Here is a 20,742-nt window from a genome sequence, read left to right as displayed (position 1 = left end):
ACCCCAAAATTCAAGAAATTCAATTTCTAGCAACATCCTCCCTGCCAAAAATTCCAGACCTGACAATGTCATATATAACATCACAAGAAATAGTAATATATTTCATCATTTCAAAGTGGCTTCAAATCTGAAATCAGTGAGGGTGAATATGTGTATCAACCATGCCAAGATTCATGCTTTTAAAATAAACCCCACAATTATGTCACACATATCATCTCTCCACTTGTACACTTAGCATTCTTCATTTGCAGAATACCAGATGTTTCCTGTGTAAACTTCTGTGCACATATGCAATTGATAAATTGAGAGGAAATTAATGAATTGAGAAGATAAGCCAATATGGGCCAAAAAAGATGGTCTCCAGCTGTGAATGGAAGTGATTTATCATTGAGCTAAAGGATCAGCTTTTCTAGCTCAAACCAGCAGATACATCATTATATTTAATCCAGACTTCCACATAGATATTTAGGAGTTTTGCAATGGACTTCAGCAGAGCCAGGATTCCACCCATAGTGTTTGCCTAGGCTGAAAGCCCATTCCCCACAGTTGTGCTATTCTTATTTATTTATTTAGTAAATGTGGTTATTTCTGTAGTGGAGGAATAAAAACCATCAGTTTGTGCACTCGGGGTAGAAAGATTGCAGCTGTGACTGCTGCTTAGCACAGCAAAAGGAGAGTGAGCTTTATTCTCTCTTTTTAAGTTTTGGTAATGAGAGTGGCTTGTTGGCCTGTCATTGTTGACACCTGTCCAAACCAGTGAAGACTTTAAGGTTTCTCAGACTAAAAGCACATGCCTGGCTGGAAACATGAATACCTGAAACATGCATGCAAACTATTATAATTCGCTCAGGTAAATGTTTGTAGGAAGTGAAATTATAGATGATATTTGCAAATGTTTAGATCAGGACATAGTATTTTACCTGCAATGAGGCTCAGCAGAATAAAGTGTTCCCAAACCTCACCACTAAACCTGTGGTGTACAGGGACTAGCCAGACAGAGATGAAGAGATGAGATTGTAACTCAGATCTCAGGTTCCATTCATACAGACATTCGCTCGGTTTATGCAAACATAATACTATAGAACTGAATTTGGATTTTGCATGCCCAAATTACTTTTCATCTGACTCATCGCCATGAACTAGCTTACTCCGGGTCTCAAAAAGCAACTGGGCTGGTGTGAGGAAGGGGATGGGAACCCATGGTGAGGGAGACCCTTTCCAGAAACAGCTGTAAGGTCAGTTTGGATGTAACATTGCACCATATGTCCCACTATCCTTTACTTGTCTAAGACCGAGGCCTTAGAAACAGCTCAGCATGCCAGAAAGGGTTTCTAAACACTGCCACTATGAAGACAATCATTAAGATTACAGTTTTCTTAAATTCCCTTTTACTTCTTATGCTACTCTGTTGTACGAAGGGATTCAAAGCTCCAGTAACTTGCTCAGTTCCTTCCTCTTAGCGTAGGAATGATAGTCCTTTATGCAGCAAAAACAGAATAATGTGACTTAACATTATGTCACAAACACACACGCATAAATTCCACTGCACATACTTCACAGCAAAGTCACTGGGGAAGATTGCCATGAAGATGGCAATGAAGTGGGCATCTTCCCATTGCAGATGAAGATGGTGGTTTTGTGGAAAGCTACGAAAGAGAGTGTGCTCAGCTGCTGCTCCATGACTAATAATTTGGCCCATTCTCAGTAAGACATTGATACAATAGAAAAATGTGCGGGTTTCAGATGGCCTGGCTAAGTGTGACTTGGAGGAGAAAAAAAAAGATTTTTATAAGCTTTTCATCCCAGTTCCTTCTGATTTGAGGTCCTAGTAACTCTAATTAAAGTACTTGGTGTGCTGATGCCCTGTCAGGGTCAGGAATTGGGGGTTTTGAAAGACAAACTGTGCAACGTTTTTGATTTTAGTAAGTCAAACTCCAGAGAGAACTCTTTGTGTTTTAGATACAAACTGGGCCTAGACGCCCCTGCCCAACATGGTATGAGATCACCAGCTTGAGAAACTACCAAACAAAGGCAAAACTTGGTCTTTCTGCGTGAGCAAAATAAATCTGAGGCACATACTATGTTCAGTCAGGAAACCAATTCCACTAGCACCTGAAATGTTGAGACAAAGAGGGATATTCAGGCAAGGCTATAAAAATGCCATCAGTGCTGTAACGCTGGTCTGAAAGAACAACCCTCCCTTCTGTCAAACAAAGTAAAACAAACAAGAAAAAGCCACAAAGCAGAACAAATAATGTAATAAAAATAAGGAATAAAAAGATCACAATAGTGGTCTTTCTAATTGTGTTGTTCATCTGAGAGTTGCTATGAGCAGTTGTAACAGCACTTTTAAGAATTATTTCCTAAAAAATGTGGATTTCAACTCTTATATTTAAGGTTTTGCCTATTACAACTGTCTGCCCTTGTTTAAATTAACATTACATTTTAATACTGTCTTGGCCTTAATAATAGATTGCATGATGAGCTCCACAGGCTACATGTGATTCTGTGGGGGTAAAAAAAACAACCTACCCCAGCGTTGTTAGTACTTCTGACACATTTGGTGGCCATTCATTAAAATTTTACTAGAAACAGCCAGTATAAATATCTGATAACTTGAAAATCATCTTCTGAAATGTTTTTGATTCTTTTTCTTGATTTAAACAAAATGTTCATCCTTAGGTTCAGAACTTATCCTCAGGCCACAGTTCCTCATGTAGTTAGGTACAAAATGTTACCTTCAGAAAGCAGAAAGAATGAATGTAGTTACCGGATTAAGTCAAGCAGTGCATCTGCAGAGCTCATGATGGGCTTTCCACCCTCTTCAGTGCTCTCCTTCTGTGCTGCTCCACCAGGATGGATAATGGAGACCATAATTATTCCCACAATCACAGCCACAAATGTTGTCCACAGGTAGTAAGTGACGGTTATGATACCTAATCGACTGGAAGTCTTGGCATCCAGGGCTGCTAGCCCAGACATTAAGCTGTGAAAAGAAAACACAACACATATGGTATCTTTTGCATAACATTAATGCAACTGAAAACCTAATTTCCTAATTATTGCCATTTACCTGCTTTTCTCAGGATTGCCTGCATATCAGTGTTTTTAGAAGCTTGCCAGTAACACTAAAGCTGTAGCCTCTGTGTCTAAAGGGATGTTTCCCGATTGCCATGTGAGATCCTGGTTACTTGAAGGAACTTGCAAGCTCAGGCTGCACACATGGGGACTGAATCCTATCGACTGTTCCCTGAAGCTCGAGGGATAGTTTTACATAACCTACACGTGTGATGGCTCAGTTCACAGGAGCAATGGCAATAATCAGTCATACAAACTTAGGTATGAAATTCTACACATAATTTTACAGAATCATAGAATAATTCAGGTCGGAAGGGACCGCTGAAGGAAATCTGGTCAAGCTCCTTACCCTTTTCTGTGTGAAGGCAGACCACGACTTCAAAATGAAAAACACTAAGAGGCAATTTTGTCATATAGTCCATTTTTTACCTAAAAGAATAACTTTTTTTCTTTCTAAACCAATACAAAGCAGAATATATTTTTGCTTTACCGGGGGCACATTGGGGAGTGGACCGTGATTCAGTGTGCCTCCTGTTGAAGTGGAGACAGGGTACGGTGTGCAGAGGAAACTCCTTCATGGGGGGTGTGGCTGCACAGTGGCGAGCAAAGAAAATGCTATGGTCAGTTCACCCTTTTCTTTCCCCTTTAGCTCCCTGCCCACCACTGCCAGAGGATGACCAGTAGTCATCCTCTTGCTTGTATAGCTTGCCTCTGCCAAGCTATACAACTCTGCCAAGTGCTTTAGCTCCCACTGACCCTCTTTTATAGGCAAATTAGACAGGGCACTGTTTGGTCCCTGAACTTGCTCCAGGCTGCTCTGACAGATTCTGACGCTGTTTCCAAGTGACCGGTGGCTGAGATTTGAGTTTCCAGTGACACCAGTGATGCTTGGGGCTTCTGGCTTGTGTCAGAAATAGTGTGGCCAGCAGGAGTAGGGAAGTGATCGTCCCCCTGTACTCGGCACTGGTGAGGCCGCACCTCAAATACTATGTTCAGTTTTGGGCCCCTCACTACAAGAAAGACATTGAGGTGCTGGAGCATGTCCAAAGAAGAGCAATGAAACTGGTGAAGGTCTAGAGCACAAGTCTTATGAGGAGCGGCTGAGGGAACTGGGGTTGTTTAGCCTGGAGAAGAGGAGGCTCAGGGGAGACCTTATCGCACTCTACAACTACCTGAAAGGAGGTTGTAGCAAGGTGGGTGTCAATGTCTTCTCCCAAGTAACAAGCGATAGGACGAGAGGAAATGGCCTCAAGTTGCGCCAGGGGAGGTTTAGATTTGATATTAGGAAAAATTTCTTCACCGAAAGGGTTGTCAACCATTGGAACAGGCTGCCCAGGGAAGTGGTTGAGTCACCATCCCTGGAAGTATTTAAAAGACATGTAAATGTGGCGCTTAGGGACATGGTTTAGTGGTGGACCTGGCAGTGCTAGGTTAATGGTTGGACTCAATGATCTTAAAGGTCCTTTCCAACCTAAATTATGCTATGATTCTATGATTAATTCTCTGTAAACTCTTCAAAGCATACATCTCAGGAAAACTGCAGGTGAAATAAAATACCACATTTACTATTTGGTGTGCCCCACTGTCTAGCTTTCTCATCAAAACAGAACTGGTTATCAGACCTTTCCTCATAAATAGTCATTTACTGAGCTGCACCTCCTTGAATGAGACCTCCTTGACCTCACTCTGCTGAGTGAGGTTGTCTAGAGTCAATGCTAAAGTGCAGCTTAACCTTTATAGTAGATTTAATGAAATCAAATGGGTGGGATTTAGTGCTCAGGTTCCTGCTATCCACTAGATTAATTAAGAAAATGTATTGCTTCTCTGCATTGCCAATCTCTCATCTAGCATGGGTTTTGTTAACACTATAGGAGCAAGGGGGAACATTGGTTGCACTGTAATAGGGATCATTTAGAAAATTAGCATCTTGATAACTCTCACTCTTGTAAGCATTGTTCTTCCCTCTCTTTTATCATTGTATTTGATAAAAAATCCACCTTTCTGCATGTCTGTAAAGCACTGTGTACAAACACAGCACTATGTATTAAAAAAACAGTAGCAGCAATGATACTTAGTTCCTTGGCATTTCCCTTGGATGGGTCCATATGGAAAAGTAAACATTCTAAAACTTTTTTTTGATAAAACAGTTGAGTTAAATACATTTAGCTCAAATTAATATGCTAGTTTTCTGTAAAACATTCTCTATGTTGTTATTAGATTTCTAGGACTAAACTCTTCTCACAGACTGAGGTTTCACAGGCCATTGAGCCAGTTCAACAGCTCATTGATGCCCAAAGGAGATACCTATATTGTACTAAACTTCAGCACTGTTCCACCCCACACCCTCACCTTCCCAGGAAAAAAAGCAAAAATGAAAATCAGGTTGATTTTTAACTAGCTGGATGTTTTTCACGGTAATAATTTTCAGTGTTCTTTATAGATATATTGTGCAGGCAAACAGACACCAGTGGTATGAAGGCCTGACCGTTGACCAGCAGATCTGTAACTTGTAGATAGGACACCATGCAGAGTGATTACTTGGAGAGGGCACTACTGAGGAGACAGACAGTACACTTCTCTTCCGGATACTGCCCTGAAGCCACTATCAATGTAGTAAAGCCACGCTGTTTCTGTTGTCCTTGATGCCGCTGTGTTGTGTTTGTTCTACAGAACAACAGGGAGATGAACCCTGCACATAGCACTTGAACTGTCTTGATTGTTCACCTGAGAAGTATGTCCAGAAGTACTGAGGGACAAAAATCCTAATTAAATATGTCCAGTGGTTCATGTGCCTTTGGGGGTGCTACCTCAGCCTCAAGACGTCAGGCCCTTAGGATCCAGGGGGATGTTGTACAGCTAGAATCTAATCATACATTGGCTCTTAGGTGACAAATCCTGAGGGGGCTAATAATGAGATTGCTCTGTCTTGGGGATATTCATTAACAAGATCATCATCTGTAATGAGATTATCCTGTCACCAGATAAAGTCATGCTCAGTTCATGCTGTGATGAGAAAGTCCTCAAAAGTAATTAACTATGGAGGTGCAACAGGGGTAACTGTGGTGTGACCGAAGCATGAACGAAGGTCTAGGTTCAGACAAAGCCCTGTGCTTTTCACGGCCTGCAATGCTCAGTTTTAAGAAGGGACCAGTGGAAGCAATTCTCCAAAGGCTGTGGAGTAACACTGGTCATGTCATTTTAAGCAATTGCTCAGAATAATTTTCAGAAGGAAATGCCTGTAACTAGTACGAGACAGTAATCACTCATTAACTGTTTTTCATTTGGCTTCATACGTTTGATGTCAGAGGGAACAGGACAGAAGAGATAAAGATTAAGAGACATATTGATTATCACAGTTATTGTATGAAGTAAGTAATACACAGTTACATCACAGGAGTTCCTCACCGTTGATCTCTAGAGCTCTAACATTCACATAATGTAGCCAAAGAATGACAAGAAAAAGTACTTTTCTTATTTCCTAGGGAATAAGAAAGTCAGGAGGAATAAGCTTCCAGATGGTTTAACTTAAGATCACTGTATCATGTTCAGGTTTTCCCTTTAAATCTAATTCTCATCAGACGCTCTTGGGTACATGAAAACTTCCCCAACAGTTTCCCAAGCTTCTTCTAAGACTGAACAAAGATGTTCCCATGCCATCCATTACTAGACTCTCATGAAACACAATGGAATGAAAAACAGTGTACCTTTAACTCTTGTCAAACCTCAGAATCTGGCGAGGCTTGGAATAACAGGACAGACATTTGATTCATAAATTAAAATCATTTGACTTACTATGTAGCTAAGTAGCTTCCACATGTATGTTTCACACGTAGCTTCCATAACATGTTTTAATGATTGCCAAATGGACAAAACAGGATTAAGACAATGAAAAACAAGCTGCAGCTTTTCTGAATAATTACAGTACATCTCACTCATTTAATCAGTCTGGCAAAAAAATTTCCACAAATGTGTAATTTCATGTTCAGGGACCATTTCTTAGTTTGTATAGAAAAAAAATGATGTCAAGCCTAAGGCTTCCAAAATATGTGTTAATGAATTTTGGATGAGATATTAAATCTTGTAGTGCAGGATTTAAGTGAAATCTCCGATTACTACAATTTAAGAGGTTTCTTGCACCTTGCTTTGAAACATCTGGTGCTGGATATAATAACAGACACCATAATAAACTAAGTAGCCCCATGACCTCTTTATCTCCTGCATAGATTGTTCCAATTACATGTAAAAATGATCTTCCTGTGGCTTTTCTTTCTGCTGTCTACATCAGTCTGCTTAATTTTTTTTATTCTATCTTGTTTATCCAATAAATCTTGGATGAAATTGTGTATTCTCAGAGACTACATATGATTTGAAGAATAGCCTCCAAAATCATTGTATCTGCTGTATATCTGTGCAAATATCTGTCCTGTGGTCCTTATATGTCTGTGGCTTTCAAGCCTCTTCAAAGTTGTGTTTTGATAATCTGAAGTTCTCTACACAATGCAAACCTGATGCTCCACAATATTTTCAGGTTTACAGTCTTTCTAAGGTTTGTATTTTTATTCTTAACAAGTAAAAGATATTTGGCTTTTTTATTGGGACTTAGGAAATTCTAAATCTACTCTGCTTTGTTTTCTGGGAAATAAGTTGTTCTGATGCAGCCAAATCTGTCTTGTCTCTTCTCTGAACTATCTAGCCACATTTTTACTGGAGAAAGAAAGTCAGAAAGCCAGTAAACCAAATAGCAGTATTTTGATCAAAAGCTAGATATGGCCAATAATTCAAAAGAGTTTATTTACTTTCAGCATTTTAGTGGGACAGATATTTAAGACAATTATTTCACTAAGACGTCAATTGTTTCATTGCTGGTTGTTAGTAAAAAAAATTCTAGCTAAATTATTTTATCTAGGATGGCTTGATTAAAGTTTGTTTACTTTTTTTGAACAGTCTGCATGTGATTTATGAAAGATTACAATAAATTATTTCTTTATGGGGTCCTTGTTGAGGGAGGAAGGTGAAGAGCGAAGCCAAGATCAGTGGAAGATATAATGAAACTTACATTAAGCTTTTAAGGGGAAACTAGAAGGGAAGAGGAAGACCTCATCAACTCCAGGAATTATTATTATATGTGACTCATTAAAAATGTAAAGTCAGTTACTAGGTTGTTTAAAATATTGATAATGGTACAAACCAATGAAACTATTAAGTAGTAAGTTTCATGTCTGCTTTGAGAGAAATCTGTGTAAAACCCCAAAAACTACTATAGTAATTTTGACGTAATGAGGAAGGGAATTCTTTCAATATCTTGGAAATCTAGTCCCATGCAAACAAGTAGCTAAACCCTTATAAGAACCTCTAGGCTTGTTCTGGCTGTCACTGATAAACATCAGAGTACTTATGAAGTATTTTATTTACAAATAAAAATAGAACTTTCTATCTTCTCTGCAATTCTCTAGTTTTTTCTGTTGCTTTCTGATAAAAAGCACATTTTTGGACTTGTCTCAAGATCAAAACCTATATTCCCAGAAAGGGAAAATACAAGAAGCTGCTGTTAAGACCCCATTCTGCATGTTTATTTTGTCTTCCTCTCCACCAGAAACCATCTGGATGTTGCTTTGAGATAGATGGATTATGGATAAAGTTATCAGAAGGGATTAGTATGATTAGAAAGACATTAATCCTGTCAAGAAGTAATGGTCGAGTATTAACCACCAACAGTTGTTCCTAGAATGATGTTTGTTTTCATTCATCCCATACTCTCCCTCGTATTCTCATTTCGTAATTGCATGCCGTAGAAAAGACCTTCCTAAGCAAGTTCTCCCAGTGAGGCTGGGAAGCTCCTCTAACAGCTACATTAGAGATGATTATATTACAGTTGAGCATCATGAAAGTGAAGTTCTGGCTTCACTAATGCTGCTTGATCATGCAGGCAGGCTGTCACTTACCTTTTTGTCAAGGTCAGTGCCTTCAAGTTTCAACATGGTAATAATCTCCATTTCCATAGCACAAGCCATTTAATCATCTTCAAATGCTTTACTAAGAGAACCTACTATCATACAGGAAGCCAGTATCTCCAGTTTATAGACAAGGAAACAAAGAAATTAAGGCACTTTACTTAAAGACAAACAAGTTGCAGTGAAGAAAGATATACCTGAAGAGATCTCTGTATTGCATTGGACCATCAGACTTTTTCTCATCTGTGCCCACCTATCTGTGCTTTCATGACAGGCTGCTTCACTTCCATGGAGGTACCATTTATGGAGGAACAGTTTGCAACAAAGAAAATAAGACTCTTTACAGTAATGAGGGAAAGAAATAAGAAGCTTTCTCTGGCTCTTTCCATAGTTTGATGCTTGATTTTGCTCTTAGTCTCTAGTGTAGTTAAAATTATATCAGCAGTGAGAAAGAGGGATCAGAATTACTTTTTCTTTCCAGGATATTCTTTTGCTTTCTTCTAACATGACAGAATACCTACAGAGCAACACACTGCCATGGCTACAATAAAAAAGCCTGCTGCTGCCATCACATGCCAGAGTGACAGTGGTACTGGTGGGAGGACCGTAGCCCCGTCCCTGTCTCTGCTTCACCCTACATGGTCTGCCCTTACTTACAGTGATATGTTATAGTTTAGTTTTTTCATCTCCAGATGTCGTATCACACTGCACAGGAAAAAATGCCTCCTGCCCAGACATGCGCAAACAGCTGTTGGTCTGTACCTGTATACATATTATAGACAATCAAGTGGCATCTTGGTTGGAAGCTGGTGCCACCCTACACCTCCAGTCCCATGCACCCACTTTTGAGTGATGCCAGGACGTCTCATGTGGCATGACACCATCTGTCTAAGTACACAGGAAGATAAAATCCTGCAATAATCCATGTTCACACCGCGAATTAAGCTGGATCGGGTACGTGTTGTGCACTTGTAGAAGGACAGCCCATTTGTACGGATGAACACTCTTTCTGTGTATGTTTGTGTAGGGTCCAGACAGGCAATAAAATGACACCTAGGCTCTCTTTGAGTTTTACGCAGACTCAATAGTTTTGCAGACTACCAGTGTACTAACAGGCTTTCGCTGATCTGAACGCAACTAAGGAACTATCATGGTCACTTGTAGTCAGTGGAATGATCCCCAATGTCATGTATTATTAAAAGTTTCACAGTATTACAGCACGATTTTCAAAGGAGATGAGAAGTCTAGAATCCTCCTGAAGGTCCAAGGGGCTACTAAGGTTTGTCTCCTTTGAAAATCAAGTAATAGGAAACAGCATTTTTGAAATGTAGATATCTTGATATAAATTAAAATAGCGTCTATGCTAAAAAAAACCCCAAACAAATACAAAAAGTGGAAGCTATTTTACAAATAGGACCGCTGCAGCAGTTTCTGTATGGTTAGATTATCAGCCATAAATAGCACTTGAAATGTGAATTAACTTTTCAGAGAGCCTCAATATATAGCTATTTTACTAAACACAGTGGGAGCTCAAAGGTGTCAGGCATGATGGAAAGTCTGGCTCTTGATCTTCAGACAACAGCAAATGAAAAATATGTTAGAAGATCATGCTGTCTGCAATATACTATTTGCAGTGATTGTGTTTAGTTTTACAGATAGGCTGCTGGAAAAGAAACTGAAATCTACAAAAGAAACCAAATCTACATTTCTAGTACATCATAACATGCAGCTTTTTGAGATTGTTTTTTAAATAACGCTTTATAAAACAGTTTTATTTTTTACCCAAAATGTTAGTATCTCCTTTTCCTTATTATCTAACACTTGTAACTGTTAATGATAAACTGACATATATAGCAAAAATCCTGCCAGGAATTCACATCATGCATTGTATTTTCTTAGTAGGAAATCTGTTTTTATGGACTCATGTAAACAAGGCAGGACTTTGTACAGCACACAGTGAAGATCAATGTCCAACAGCTATTCCGCCACTGCTTCCTCCCAAATAGCCCAATATGCAAGGCTACTGCAATACATCTATGAATGCTGGAAGGGGTGAACAGCAGCCTTTGCTCACTGACTGATAAAGGAGATCTGAGACATTGTAGTATAGCTCACACAGAATTCAGGCTGGCTTGTTGACTTTAGCTATTCTGATTAAAAAAAAAAATATTCCCTAAATTCAAAGGTCAGGATGCAAACGAAAACAAGTTATCTATTAAATATGGATGTGCAGCTTCACATCTGTGGAAAGAGCCAAGAATCTTAATACTACTTGATTTTCTGTTCTGTCAATTCTTTCGAGTGTTTTTAGATTAAGAAAAGGGCAAAAGGATTTGAAAGACAAATTTGGATTATAAACAAATGTCAAATTTATTCAACTGTTTATAGTTCATACATGTTTCTATCCTAGGGAAACAGAGGGAATCCAGCCAGCCCCTGAAGATTCACGTCGTTGCTGTTTCTTTTGCAAGACACTAAGTACTTTAAAGCTCTTAGAGGACTACAGAAAACAGCTCATACCCCATGTGTAATGACTTCAGTGCTTTCCACACCCATTCACTTTGTGACCATAGATGTCTATTGCACACCACTAGATCCCTACTGACACTGCCTAAATAATTTGTACTGAGTTGGTCCAATTTTGTCATTACAACATGCATAACTCTGCAACATGTCATTTTTCACTGAAACAGTTTGGACCTCTAGGTTGCACAAGCAAAAGACCATTAGACTCTGTATTCCTAAACACAGCTAAGAACATGGATAATGTTACAGATTATAACGTAGTGAAACTTCTGAAGATGTCTGAGGCACAGAGGAGGGATTCTTAATAAGATTTCCTACAAAGGTAGAATGGAATTTTCCTCTACAAGCTCAGGCAATCTCAAAGCATCCTTTGGAGAACTTTTGGGGTAATCTGACATCAGTTCCGCAATATAATAGCGATATGGATAATTTAAAGTGGTATAATGGTGTCGAGTAAGATTCCTCTCTGACCAGTTCTTCTTACCCTTGAGTAATCCTTTCCTTTCAGTTTCATCCAAGTACAGTTTTGCTTTTCACTCTGAAAGTAAATATATTTATCCCCTCTAGTAATCTCCTTAAAACTCACATCTCTAGACTGACTTTCTCCACAATAAAGACTGTAGATCGCACGTCCTAGGAAAGGGCTAACAGCTTGTTCTCACTGGGGTGAAATGTATTTTTATTATTATTATTTACATTACAGTGATAAACATGACAGGTAGTTCAGAAATGGGACATTATACACGCTTTACATTATCATTCAGGTACCCCGCAGATTTTTCCATACTAACCCAGCAGAAGGTTTACCCTCCTCTGTTGGGGAAGATCTGTTCCCAAGTGCCAATATTTTTCTATTGGCAAGGCAACACAGGTGAAATAGAGGGAAAAGTCCAGAGTCTAATAATGTGAAGAAAAAGCCCTGTGTTTCCAAGAGCAATTTAATTCTATGGGAAAATACAGCTGCTTTGGTACGTTATAAAACATTGTTCTGAGCAGGCTCCTCAGAGAGCTGTAGGCAGCATTTTGCAGCTGCTCCTCAACACCTCACTAGATAATACAGCACATAAATTTGATTGCACTTGATTATGCCCCAGTTTGGCAGCTGCATAAGCATAATAACAAAGCGACTGGTATTTATGAAAGAATGACCAGAGGGAATAGTTTAACTCATACATAGCAGAAAACTGACCAGAAGCTGATGTTATCTATCCTTTCCCATTCAGTCTTCAGGTAAATTACATGAATTTGTCACGACAACATAGCAAGTATCTCTCAGTACCAGGAATGGATTAGAAGAAATAGTACTGTACATATTGTCATTCACGTAACCAGTATTATTGAGTGAATTAATTTTGGCTGTCCTCTTGGTTTAAATTTAATGATAAATAAGAAAAAAGATAGATTTCATAGCCTTTTAGAGATCTGCATTTTCCTTCTGAATAGACATTATATTGACCATATCAGGCACTGATTTATAATCATGGTAGAAGATTTAGATTGCAAATTTCAGTACTGGCCTCTGAGTGTTTGGGTCAAATTTCTCATCCCTAACAAATTGTAAGCTTAAGTAGTAAAACAGACAACTAATCTCCAGTCTGTGGTCTATTACCAGTTTCACCTACAGCTGACAGCAAGCAAAACAGCGCACAACACAATTTACCCAAGCTAATGGTCTCTCTTACAGCATGTTTTTAACCAAACCCTAAACTCCCAAAGAATATACTGTTGCTGTAAAGTTACTTAGGGTATGTCTGCACAGACAACTGCAGACAGACATGAACTCGCTCTGCCTTCACTCTGAGCTGCCAAGGCTGGTCCGGAAGCCATATAGCCACATTAGTCCTTCACATATGAGCTTGGGCGCAGAGCCACGCTACCGCGGCTGTATGGCTTCCGGCATGGATCTGGCACCAGTCTGCCCAGTTTGGCTCATGGGCTAAGTGAGTTCACACCTGCTTGTACCCATAGCATCTCCACATCCTCCTGCAGAGTTTATCCAGTTGTCAACTCTTCAAATGTAACTAATGAGTCCTGAGAGGCAAAATTTGGTATGGCACAGTACAGCTGAATAATGACAGAATTCCATTAAAACAGAATGAGCAGTATTTTTCTTTAGTGGGCTGTTAAAATGCCAATGCATTCCCCAAATCAGAGAACTGTGAAAAAAAATGATATGAGGAAAAGGGTACTACAATGGAATAGGTTCTAATTAAATACTAAGCTTTAACAGCATGAGTAAGAATGACCCACTCAGGAATCTGAGCAGAAGGATAAGGGATTACCAGAACTGATGGCATTATGGACAGGAACCCCCTTAAAGAAAGACAGTTCTATATTTAGCATATCGTATTTAATTCAGCAACAAAACCCCAATAGTAACAAATATTTATTACTACGCCCAAATGAGCCTCCAAATAAATATAAAATTTTATTAGCATATACTTGCTTGTATCAGGCACAACATACTTAGCAGAACGAGCTTTATAATTTTAAAAAAATACAGGTCAAATGAGTTATTTAGATTTGACTATAAAGGGAACAATCTTTCTTTAACAGATTCTGCACATGGAAAAGGATCAAATCTCTGCTAAACATTATTTCTTGTCTAGAAAACAGTTAGTGGCAAATAAATAAAAAATGTAATAATTATCCTAAGCTTAAACAAAATAAACTGCTTTTTCTAAAAGGACTATTCACTGGGGTTACAAGCCTGTTAGACAGCTGAACAGTTCAATTCTGCCCTGACAACTCTTTCCCACAAGTAGTCTCAGTGCTTACTGCTAATCATAGGCTTAGAAAACTGGGCCCTATATCTATTACCAGATAAAAGCTTAATCATATAAACAAGGAGGGTGTTGAAATAAAGGATGCAATATTCTATTACATGCACAGGTAGACATATAAGACAAAGAGAACGCAATAGGTTCATCCAGTGTAAACCTGTGTAACTCTGGCTTTAGCCTGTTTTTCTGAAAAAGCAAGGCTTATGCAGTCAAACTCTGTGTGTGTGAGCGCCCTTACTAATAACATTTTAATTCATTTTCCTCTCAAATTATGCAGAGGGGATGGAAGGCTCTGAAAGGGAGAATTAGGTTCCTGTAAGGTCTGTGAAACTATATGGCCGAATACAGGAAAGAAAGAATCTGTGCACTTCTAGTATTACCTTGAAATAAGAACCAGGGGCTGCAAGCCATGCCTCTTCTCCAACCTGCCTTACAGACCTGCAGCACACACATCTTGCAATTACTGTTTGAAGACGCAGGAGGTCTGGTGCACGTGCAGGCAGGTTCTGCCTGCCCAGAGCTCTGCAGCGCGCTGGGAGCCAGACCTCCTCTCCCCTGTGGGCTCACTGGCACCTCCGCATTTTGAACAGAGTTGGATTTCCTTTCTGGGGTAAATGCTACAGTGTAAGCTCTCTGCCTACTGGAAGGAATGCATGCCAAAAAGAAGCATTATAAATGCCTCAGCAGTGGTAAATTTTTCAGTCAGAGTTTGCAGCTTCTTCAAAACCTCAGTCACAACAAGATACGAAGTCGTAACAGATCAGGTTTCAGTAACGGCCTCACCAAAAAACTTAAAGTCAATGCAGTTATGCTTTACTGAAAATCGAGTTTCTGGCCCACTGGAAGCCAATCAGTACAAAACTGGTAACCTGAGATGAAGACGATGGGGCAGGGAACGGGCACAAGGACAAAGACGCTCCGAAGGGAGGTGACAGCGCGTAAATTGTGGCACAGTACCTGCCAGCATGGCTGGCCTGTGCTCAAGCCAGCACCCATGCCTGGCACTGCTGGCACAGAGAGGATTTGGTCAGAGGGTTTATATTATCTTTAGCAAATGTGAGAAGATATTAATGGGAAAGTTGAGTGTTTGTTCCTCTCCCAGTTTTTTGCTTTGTGCACAGCACAAAGACATTGACATCAGATTTGATTATTTCAAGCATTTAAGAAGTTGAGAAACTAAAGTGACGCACAGGTATCTCTGCCAATTGACTTGGGGGGGGGGGGGGCGGGAAGAGTTTATAATTAACCGTACTGAAAAACAGTAGATATTTTATAATTTTCTGGGTAGGTAGCATTATTAGAAAACGCCTCGGATGAACGGCGTCCCGGAGGCACGGGTCCTCCCTGCACTGGAGGGACTGAACACCCTTAACAACTCCTGGTTCCTCAGTCTTCTAGACAGAGCCACCTCCTGGCTAGAGGGTGTAATACAGACTGAGCCTCCACACGCCGGGAAATGCATTCGATAGAAGGAAAGATGGTTTAACAAACTTGAGCGCCTTGGGCCAGCTGATCAGCAGATGTCTGTCTGAAGACCTGGACCCATGTTTTTTTAAACAGATCAGAGGACTCAGGGCAGGATGCACCGAGATTCACCTCTGTCACTGCCATGTATGTGTGTGCCTGTTCGAAAACCTGAGATATGTGCTGAAACCTTTTGCATATAAAGGAGAAAATACATTATTTGCATTGCAGTTGTCATATGAGGATCAAGGCCTCTGTCCCAAAGAGAATCAGGGAACTTCAGATCTCCTGCAGTCGATCTTTTAGGCTTGGTGAGAAGATCCCCTTGTCCAACTGCAGTAGGAGCTCAGGCAGAGTCTAAGTGTGTAACTATGAATTCAGATTTGGCTCTTATTCTCTGTGAGCTCTCTTAATATTCCCATTCCCGGGTTTAAAAGCAGTATCCTATGTTTATACATATAATAAATACTGTACATCTGGTAACTGCAGGGTCTAAAATTTGATCTTGTAATACTCCCCTACTGAGTATTCCTACGGCAGATACAAAACATCAGACTATTTGTTATCATTTCTTTATGTTGCTAATAGAAGCAGCATCTTTTGTTATGTGGGTACCTGTTCTCATCACTGAGAAGAGCAAACTCTATACACAAGACACTTAGTGGATACTAATAGGTATGAACAGGGCTAAACCTCAGACAGAGGATGGGGGAAATCAATATACACTTCTTTTAGAGTCATTGTACGATGCTATGATATTGTTTATTATTTCAGATAACTGAAATAATATCAACCCCCATCCTTAATGAAGGTCCACGTCACAACAAAAACAAAAGCTCATGAAGGGCTCAAACTGTAAAGCTAGTTTTACTGGTGGTTGCTTTTTCAAGATTTTTCTGTCTGTGGGAAAACAAAAAGTAAGACCACAGGTGATAGGAGATATCAGAAACAGGTACAGGAGCTCTGGGATACAGCACTTCCAAGTCCTGGGACAGAGTTGGGTAAGAGGGAGCTGTACATTGAAGAAACAGTCTCCTGCTGTTCGACTAATGTCTTCTGCATTCAAGGAACTTTTCGAATAAACACGGTTCAGTCAGAGATACCTGACTATATCATCAGTTTCTCCTTCCTAATGGATACAATCTGCAAAGTTCCTGTTTTAACTCAAACTATCAGGTCAAAAGAGGGATAGTACAAATTTTCAGCCACTTCTGTTTAAGGTTGGATTTGTGCTAGTGACCTGTAAGTGCAAGATTTTCTAGTCTATTATCAGTCTTCTGAGTCACACACTTGCCACCTTTTACTTCTGCCAGAACCCTTCAAGATAAACTCTGGACTTGGAGACAGTGTATTTTGCACCGAGTGCCTCTTTTAACCCTCCTTTCTCACCTTCCCTTTTCTTTAAAAGTATTTTTTTTTTACTTGTTACTTCAAGAAAAAACTTGCATTATCTTCAACTAGGAGAGTAAAATTAGAGCTTGTCACTGTACCCCTGGCTTTTGTAAACAATAATATGGAGTAATTTAGAAGATAATTTAAATGTCATTGCTCCCACAGGATGGGCTGAGAATATTCCAAATCTACAAAGAAATTTAGTTTAAATGTGTATGCAGACTGGTAAAAACACAGAGCACTGGTTTACTCATTTTATGAAATGTATGTGTGGGAAATACTGTGCCTGTTGTGAAAAAAAAGAGGACTGTACAAGAATGTAATTATATCTGGAGTATTTTTTCTTTGCAAAAACCTGAAATTTCAGTATGCAATAGCAAATGATGGTTACTTTGTTATACAGGGAGATAGACTCATGCTGTCTTACAATAAGAGCTAATCCCTTTGAAAATCTGTAAAGTTTCTTCTCTTTCTCCCTCAGAGGATGGAGTCCATCAGTTCTAACAGTATGGCTCAGAGGTTCACTCCTGACACATCCGTAGGTAACCTAGAGCTATCACAGGCTGTGTCGGAGCAGCTCTGCCCCACTGTGCTGCTTCTCCTCCTGGCATCTCTAAAAAACAAGGGGATTTAAAGAACTATACATTTTAGGGAAAGGCATGTGACTCTGCTCCAACCCTTTTCTGTCTTTACTACGTCACTTCCTCATGTGAGACTCCTGCTGACCTGGGAAAACTCTCCTTTCACCTCTTAAAAAAAATCTAACGTATTTTGTCTTCATGTTCTCTAGCTGCGTGGGACAGAACCAGGTATGAGTCTATGGTCATACTATGGCCAGTTCTAGGCATGCAACCACCATGAATCAGCTTCATTCTGTGAAAAACCATGGGAAGGTAGATGTAAAGGTAGATGATTTAAAAATAAAATTAGTGCTGGGTTGTGTTTATTTTCAGCAACTCTCAGCGATCTGAAGCCTAGAAACGTATCTTTTTCTTAAAATGGATGAGTTTTTGGCATGTGTATTCGGTTCTAGAAGCTGAGGCTTCAAGGAAAGGCACCAAAGAGTGCAAGATTTTTTTCTCAGATCTGGTTACGTAAAGTTAGCTTTGTTACTCTCCATCTCTCCTTATCTCTTCTCTCAGTGTTGGGCTGAGAGCTTTTGGCCATCCAACTGGTATTTGTGATTGTAGTCAGTTGGAAGTCAAGACAAATTTAGAGGAGAGAAAAAGCTAGCCTAAATTATGCCCGCCCACTGCAAAAGGCAGCTACCATGCACCATCTCTCAGCATCAGGATCTAGATCATTAATCCTGCCACCAATAAAGTGGCACCACTAAAGGTTCTGCCTTTAATGTACTGAGAAATCACTTTCACTTCCAGCTGAAGCCAGGCATATATTATTAGTTCACTGGAGACACATTGGTTTTTTTTCAATATTCATCATACTACAGCACATCTCAAAATACTGCGGAAGACTATAAATTAACTGTGCTTTTTCATCTTATTTGTATGGTGTATTATTTCAATAGTTTAGATTTAAGGTAGGCTTTTTGATAAGGTGCATTATTTATTCCATATGTTTAACTTCTAGTTAGCTTGAAGGAAGAAATCCTCCCATTACAAGGAAAGAAGAAAACATCAATTAAAAAAAACCCATGAGTTTTTAAGAAAATAATACCTATAAGAGGTATAGCATAAATGTTCCTATTGATTAAAAAATATGTTCATAGCTCCACTATAAATATCAATGTACAGCAGTCAGTAATGGTCCTGGCATTTTGACATTAATTCAGTTAAACCCAAAATAGTGGTGATGACGTCTCATTTAGGAAGCTTCAGAAGTTATTGGAACAATCATTGTCCTCACTTACCTTGAGACAACCAGTGGGAGAATCAACATTTTCAGCATCCTCATCAGTAACTCACCAGGAAACTGGAAATAACTAATTTCCTAGAAATACATGGAGAGATGCTTATTGTCCTGCTAGAGCTGTGGATCAGATAACATTGGTAAAATCTGCAGCTTTGGTATATAAGGTGGCAAAGATAGTAGGCTTTAAAAGATCATTTTAAAATTAATTAGATTACATACTGTGTTGTAATTCAACAAAAACACACTACATTGTTCCTTTAACAAAGGAAGACAAAAATGAAATATGCCGTCTCTTGGGGACTATTGTTAATAGGTTGCCCTGAATAATCTCTTCATTCTGCATTTTGTGTGTTTTTCTAGATGTGTATGAAGCTACTGCTTAGACATAAAAGATGTTCAGACTGCAGTTAGCAGTAGCAGAACAAAGAATTGTTTTAGTTTAGTCACATTTACTAAGTGCCATATTTTTTAGTTGCGATTTATATTTTGTGCTCAAACAATGCGTTCAGCAATGCATGTTGCCCTCCCTATTCTGTCTGACTAATAGAGCAGATAGAAATGAGTACCTGCAAAAAGCTTAGCTGAAGTATGCTGGAGGAGAAATCCCCAAGTGACTTTAATAACATGGTCTGTTAACGATGTGAAATCTCAAGTTTATTAATACAAAATACCATTGGTGTATTATAAACATCTGTACCTCTGTACATCTGATGATGAAAAATATTCCATGTTTTCTTTAGACGTACATGTTCCAAAGTAATATAAAATCCAATTAATATATCGCACTACCAGTTTTTAACAGGTCTATATTAGATGCTACTTTTCATCTAGCTTAAATACCCACTATTATTATCCATACTTGCAACATTATAATATGCTTACGCTAGACTTACTAGGTGTCTTAAAGACCAGAACCCTTTGCAAATGTATTGTTTGAGAATGTGTGAAAAGATCCAAAGAACAGTGTAGATTAACAAACAAAAGAAATTAAACAAATTTAACAAACACACATACGTGCTTTTTATCTTCAAAAGTCCATCCTTAAGTTGGGCAAGTTGCTACGTCTTTTGTTACGTAAATACAATATTTTCTCTGTAGTGATACACTGCCATGCCACACATACCTGCTGGGAGAGCCGTCTCGTCCTCAGGAAGAATCCGAGAAGACAGCCAATGGTGACCGACAACACCGAGAGAATGAGCAAACCATTTCTTTTACAAACATCCTTGATCCGAGCGAGGATTGCATCAAAAGCCACTGCCATGCTGCCCTCCGTGCTCTTTGGAGAAGAATCAGCATCCCATGGAGAGAGAATTCACTCGCTCCTCTTGTTTGGGTGGACAGATCCAGCTCTGTATAGATCAGATCAAAGCACTTCCAGTTCTGCTTAGCTGACCTGCAAGGTCACCCCTCTGCCAATAGCCACCAAGCAAGCAGCTGGCATTATTGTTCCAAATTAATACCAACAATCCTATTATCGACTACATCATTAAGAGCCTGGAAGAAGATTAGGGGGCTCTGGAAAATTAGAACAGAATGCAGTAGTATTTCTAAAACAAGACTGGTTCAAAACAAAGTGACACTCCTGGGAGAAAGATGGTGTTTGAGTGCATTCCTCAGTCTGCCCAGTTTGGGGTCTGGACATCCAAACCTAGAGAGGGAACAGTGCGAGTCAT

At 39.4% G+C, this 20,742-nt stretch overlaps 1 protein-coding gene across 1 annotated transcript in view; it reads right to left on the bottom strand.

Annotated features, from left to right (window-relative positions):
• SLC1A7 (solute carrier family 1 member 7) overlaps positions 1 to 20,330 on the bottom strand; it is a 63,945-nt gene extending 43,615 nt beyond the window's left edge. The window contains exons 1-3 of the mRNA XM_076338223.1: positions 20,190 to 20,330; positions 19,065 to 19,144; positions 2,771 to 2,986 (exon numbers count right to left, since the gene is read on the bottom strand). Coding sequence (XP_076194338.1) covers positions 2,771 to 2,986; positions 19,065 to 19,144; positions 20,190 to 20,330 — 437 coding nt within the window. The remainder of the gene's footprint in view (positions 1 to 2,770; positions 2,987 to 19,064; positions 19,145 to 20,189) is intronic.
• Positions 20,331 to 20,742: the final 412 nt, after the last annotated feature.

This window comes from Aptenodytes patagonicus, chromosome 5, assembly GCF_965638725.1.
Source record: "Aptenodytes patagonicus chromosome 5, bAptPat1.pri.cur, whole genome shotgun sequence".
Lineage (NCBI taxonomy): Eukaryota > Metazoa > Chordata > Aves > Sphenisciformes > Spheniscidae > Aptenodytes > Aptenodytes patagonicus.
The sequence above is the reverse complement of the archived record's forward strand: the minus strand, read 5'-3'. Positions and strand labels throughout refer to the sequence as shown.